At 34.1% G+C, this 4,731-nt stretch overlaps 1 protein-coding gene across 1 annotated transcript in view; it reads left to right on the top strand.

The window, feature by feature from the left end:
• LOC117103333 (histone deacetylase 6-like) overlaps positions 1-4,725 on the top strand; it is a 77,421-nt gene extending 72,696 nt beyond the window's left edge. The window contains exons 31-35 of the mRNA XM_033243872.1: positions 81-114; positions 294-648; positions 1,348-1,494; positions 2,189-2,317; positions 4,312-4,725. Of these exons, the coding sequence (XP_033099763.1) occupies positions 81-114; positions 294-648; positions 1,348-1,494; positions 2,189-2,317; positions 4,312-4,377 (731 nt within the window). The 3' untranslated portion in view covers positions 4,378-4,725. The remainder of the gene's footprint in view (positions 1-80; positions 115-293; positions 649-1,347; positions 1,495-2,188; positions 2,318-4,311) is intronic.
• Positions 4,726-4,731: the final 6 nt, after the last annotated feature.

Raw genomic sequence — 4,731 nt, 5'->3', positions numbered from 1 at the left:
ACTTCAATGATGATGACATAGATTCAATGATGACATAGATGTTTGAAAAAAAGGTTTACTTTATCTAATTTATTTTCTAGGACTGCTACCATATAAACCTTCAAGTCAAGACAAGTAAGTTAATATGTAATTCCAAATTTTAAGACCTTAAGGGTTAGAAAGTGTATTTTGTGGTAGCTTTAAATGTGTATTATTAACAATTATGTTTAGATTAAAGTGTGTAAGGTGGCTATTCTTTTTTACTATACTATGTGGTGGTTTTTGTAAATAATTATTCCATTGATTACTTAAAGCCAATCAGAAGATTTTCAAGATAGTGCTGCTGGAGGTGATTCCACCACTAGACATTTGATGGCAGCATCTGCAAGCGACACCTCTGTCGACGACCTTATCCAGTCAACATCTGAAATGTCCGTCTCATCCACTGCTTGTCCGGATGACAGCTTTTACTCCTGTTCCTCTGACATGCCTCAATCTCCAGAAGCAGCTGAGATCAAGAATCAATCTCCTGATGAATCATTACACAAGACACAACCTGATGGAAGTTCAAAAGAAGTTGAAGAAGATCTTGGAGCAGTTGGTGGTGAAGTAAAGTCTGGAACTGTTGGAACTGTCAAAGACTTCCTAGGAAATGTAGCAGGAGATGATGTATGTTGGTACATTTTACTCCTTTTTATTTACTATATTATTTATTGATATTGTTCATAAATTGATGATTGTCAATCGTATGGTACTTGATTAGTGTGGAGAAACTTGTGCATAAGTGATATTTTTTATGTGAAAAATTTTACCCTTCTGGACATTGAACCATAGAAAATCCAGTTAATCTCTGGCTCCTCTACAACCTGACCACTTTGTGTACTCTCTAGATTTTCTTAAGTTTTTTTTCATTATGAATTAATTGCATTTACTTGTATGCACAATTGCTTTGTAGACTTTTCATTAACATATATTGAGTATTAAAACACAATAATTGCTATATTTATAATTTTTTTCATTTACACATTTTATTTTTATTAATAGATAATTGTTGAATTTTTAACTGAATGTTGAATTCTACTGCTTGGAGCAGCTTTACTCAGTTGGCTAAACTGGTGGTAGCCACTGTGTGTGCGCTGATCCGTAGAAATTGTTTGGTCTCCGGTTCAATTCCCATCGCTGCTCTCCTTGTATTTCTGCTGGAGGGCGGAAATGCAAGTTACCGTTGAGCACTGTCTTTTGGATGACACGTTTAAGGTGTTGATCCCTTTGTGCAATATGGCCCATTTGCCAATTTCTTTTATTGAATTCCTTTTTTGTCTTTCTTTACTTCTCTTTGCCTTTCTTGGGGAAACCCCCTCATTACAGCTTCAGTTGTTTGCAGTGGTTCCCCTGACCTGGTGTCCTCATCTTGAAGCGGTTACTCCTCTTCCAGAGGACGGGCTTCATGTAGATGAACCTTGTCTTGAATGCGGTGACAGAAAAGAAAACTGGGTGTGCCTGGAATGTTACAAAGTGAGAAAAAGTCATTGTTTATGTGTTTAAATACTGTAATTAAATGAAAAATATTTGTACTATTAAGAAAACATTTACAGTAACCAATGCTATAATGATGTTTTATCAGTCAAAAAAAAAATATACATTTAAAAATTTTATATTTTATATCATTCAGTGACTGAAACTCAATTGATGCACACTTTTCACATACACAAAGACATTCTCAAAGCTTTAAATCATACATAACATACAACACAAACGATTTTAGGAATTATTATATTTGCAATTATGTCAGTAAATTGTTTATAGCCACATAACAAATGCACGGAGGAGTCAGAGGTACTCCATGAGGGGCTGATATCCCCTACGAGATCAAAGTGGGTGTAGTCAGTCACCTATTAAAATCTTACGAAAGTGGTCCATGGACGAGGCCCCAGAAAACTGACAATTTAGGGGCCTCAAATGCTTATTAAATCAAATTTTGAGCCAACTGATATGTAGAAAATACATATTATTTTTGTCCATGACAAATTGTGGTTTTTCTCCAAAACAGGTGGGCCAGCTCTCCCCAATGGAGGGTCCTGCCTCCCCCCCCCCGCCTCCCTTGCTTAAGGGTTTAAGCCAGTGACTATACGAGCAGTCCACACCTCCAGTTTAATAAATACAACTATATTTTAGATTACAGAATTGGTTGTTCTTAATATTTCTGTAGGTTTTGTGTGGACGATATGTTGAATGTCACATGGTTAAACATGGGGAAGAGAGCGGCCACAACATGGTGCTCAGTTACGCTGATCTGTCAGTGTGGTGTTATGGATGCGACTCCTACGTGCACAATCAGGTAACGATTAAACTTAATCATAGCATTGTTGTACGTGTGTAATTGATGCAAACATTTTACGGAAGCCTCTGCCGCAGTGGTGTTTGGGCTTTCTATCAAAAGGTTGTTATTTTTTAGACTAATGCTCGTCTATCAGCATTTGCTTCCCTTCACCCAGGAATATAAATTGGTACCTGGTATCAGGTTAATGATTTGGAATGATAGTGCTGAAACTACATGCATGTACTCCCCCAGGGAACAAAGGGTGTGTTGTTGGTCTTGATGTTTTGTGTTTTAAAAACAAAATATTTAAAAAAAATAAGAATACAAAGCTGGATTGGAATTATTTTAATTTTATTGGTATATCATTTCTATGATTCTATTAGTTCTGATAAAACTAAACAATGGTACCAGTCATTTTTCCAACCTTTTTTAAGGTGGCTACATTTTAAAGCTCTTGTTGAATTTACTGTAGCCTCCTTCCATACAATGTATTTGTTTTAATTTTTAACATTCTTATTGTATATTGTATTACTTTATTGTATGGAAAATAAAAGTATATTTGATTTGATTTGATTGTTGATCTCAATGACCAGTGAAAATGCACTTCAAATAGTTCTTTAGAAATGGATATAGGCGTTAATATAGATCTTAACAAGTTCTGTGGTCCTGAATGCAGTTTCTACAAATGATAGTTTTGCTCAGGTTTAATGTGATTTCCTCCTCAATACAACATTCTGCTGCTTGTGTCTGAAATCTATGACACCATGATATCATACCCTTAACCCTTTATGTCTGTCCCATTGGCTACAATTTATAAGCCACAATCCATTTTATACAATTCTTGTTTTAACATGTTTCTATATTTTTCCATCCAACATACAGTGTTTAACTTGTTACTCAGTATGAATCATCTTGTCATCTCTGCTCTGTTAACAAAATTGTTTCTCCCAGCTTTTAATGTTTCTCGTATAATTACATAGGATTAGAGTAGGTGTAATACTAGTACAAATTTGCTTGACTGTATTTGATTGACCTAAGCTTAAGCTTTGTCTACACTATACAATTTTATGTGGCATATGTGTGATATGCCCATTTATGGGCATGTTGATGTTATATTTCACCCAAATATGGGCATATCATACTTGTTTGTCATATAAAATTTTATAGCGTGGATAGAGTTTAAACAATCAGATTTTTGCCAGTCACAGCAGACATTGCTAGATGATATCAGATATTGTACCAGTGATGGTGAAAGAGAATTCCCAAGCAAAGGATTCAATGTCCCTGACAGGAGGTCAAACTTCCTCGGGTCCTGCTGAACCATTGCTGGCGCTGCCACTGAAATTTGTAGTGGAATAACATTTTTTGACTTTCAACAGACAATGTAAAATATTTATTTTTTGATAAAATATGTTTATAAAGCCAACATGCAATCTCAAAGTGTCAACAGACCTTGTGCTGTTGAGTCTTACTGTCAAATTAATGATTGCAACGTAACACATTTGTTTGATCAAATATATCTGAATCTATTAATCAGACAAAGTGCCATCAGACATTGGGCTGTTTAGTCTTACAGACATATAATGATTGAAATGTAAAGCATTTGTTTAATCAAATATATTTGAAACCAACAATCAGGCAAAGTTCCACCAGACATTGGGCTGTTGAGTCTAACTGATAAATAAATGATTGCAATGTACAGTAAAGCATTGGGCTGTCAAGTCTTGCTGACAAACAACAAAAAATATTAAATTGTAAAACATTGGTTTGATTAAATATATATTATATCTGAAACCAGTATAAAATATCTGACAAGTTGTCATCAGACATTGGGCTGTTAAGTCTGACAGGTAAATGGTTGCAATGCCCTACCAAATTATTCCAGATGATGTCTGTCCTGTGGTATTATTGAAACTGTGATTAGAAAATAAACTGTGACAGAAGATAAAAGGTTTTATATTAATTTGTCTGTATTTTTTTTACATTATCTGTACTTTTTTTCTTTTTCTTAGATTGTTATCCCTATGAAGCGTGCTGCTCATATCAGTAAATTTGGTGAAGACATACCAGGCTATTAACTCATTCAAGATATTTTTGTAATATGGTGTTTGTGAAGATTTATGAAAAAATTTCAGAAATATATTACCATATAGAAGAAGTTTGAAATGTATCTTTTTTATGGAAATTTCAAATTTCGTGGGATTTTAAAATATATCATGTTCCTAAACCAGGAATATTTAAGTTCATATTAAGGTGATAAATATATTTTATTGATGAATGATGAACACACGTGGAACCTCACAATGGTGTGTGTGTATATATATATATACATATATATATATACATTGCTTAATGGTAGACCAGAACGGATAATTAAATAAAAAGCGAGGTTCAACAGGTTTGATCAGACACTTTATATAAAATGTCTAATC

This window comes from Anneissia japonica, unplaced genomic scaffold (genome assembly GCF_011630105.1).
Source record: "Anneissia japonica isolate Jap-2015-1 unplaced genomic scaffold, ASM1163010v1 scaffold287728_len311106_cov174, whole genome shotgun sequence".
In the NCBI taxonomy this organism is placed as follows: Eukaryota; Metazoa; Echinodermata; class Crinoidea; order Comatulida; family Comatulidae; genus Anneissia; species Anneissia japonica.
Note: the sequence above shows the minus strand (reverse complement) of the source record. Positions and strands in the feature narration are given on the sequence as shown.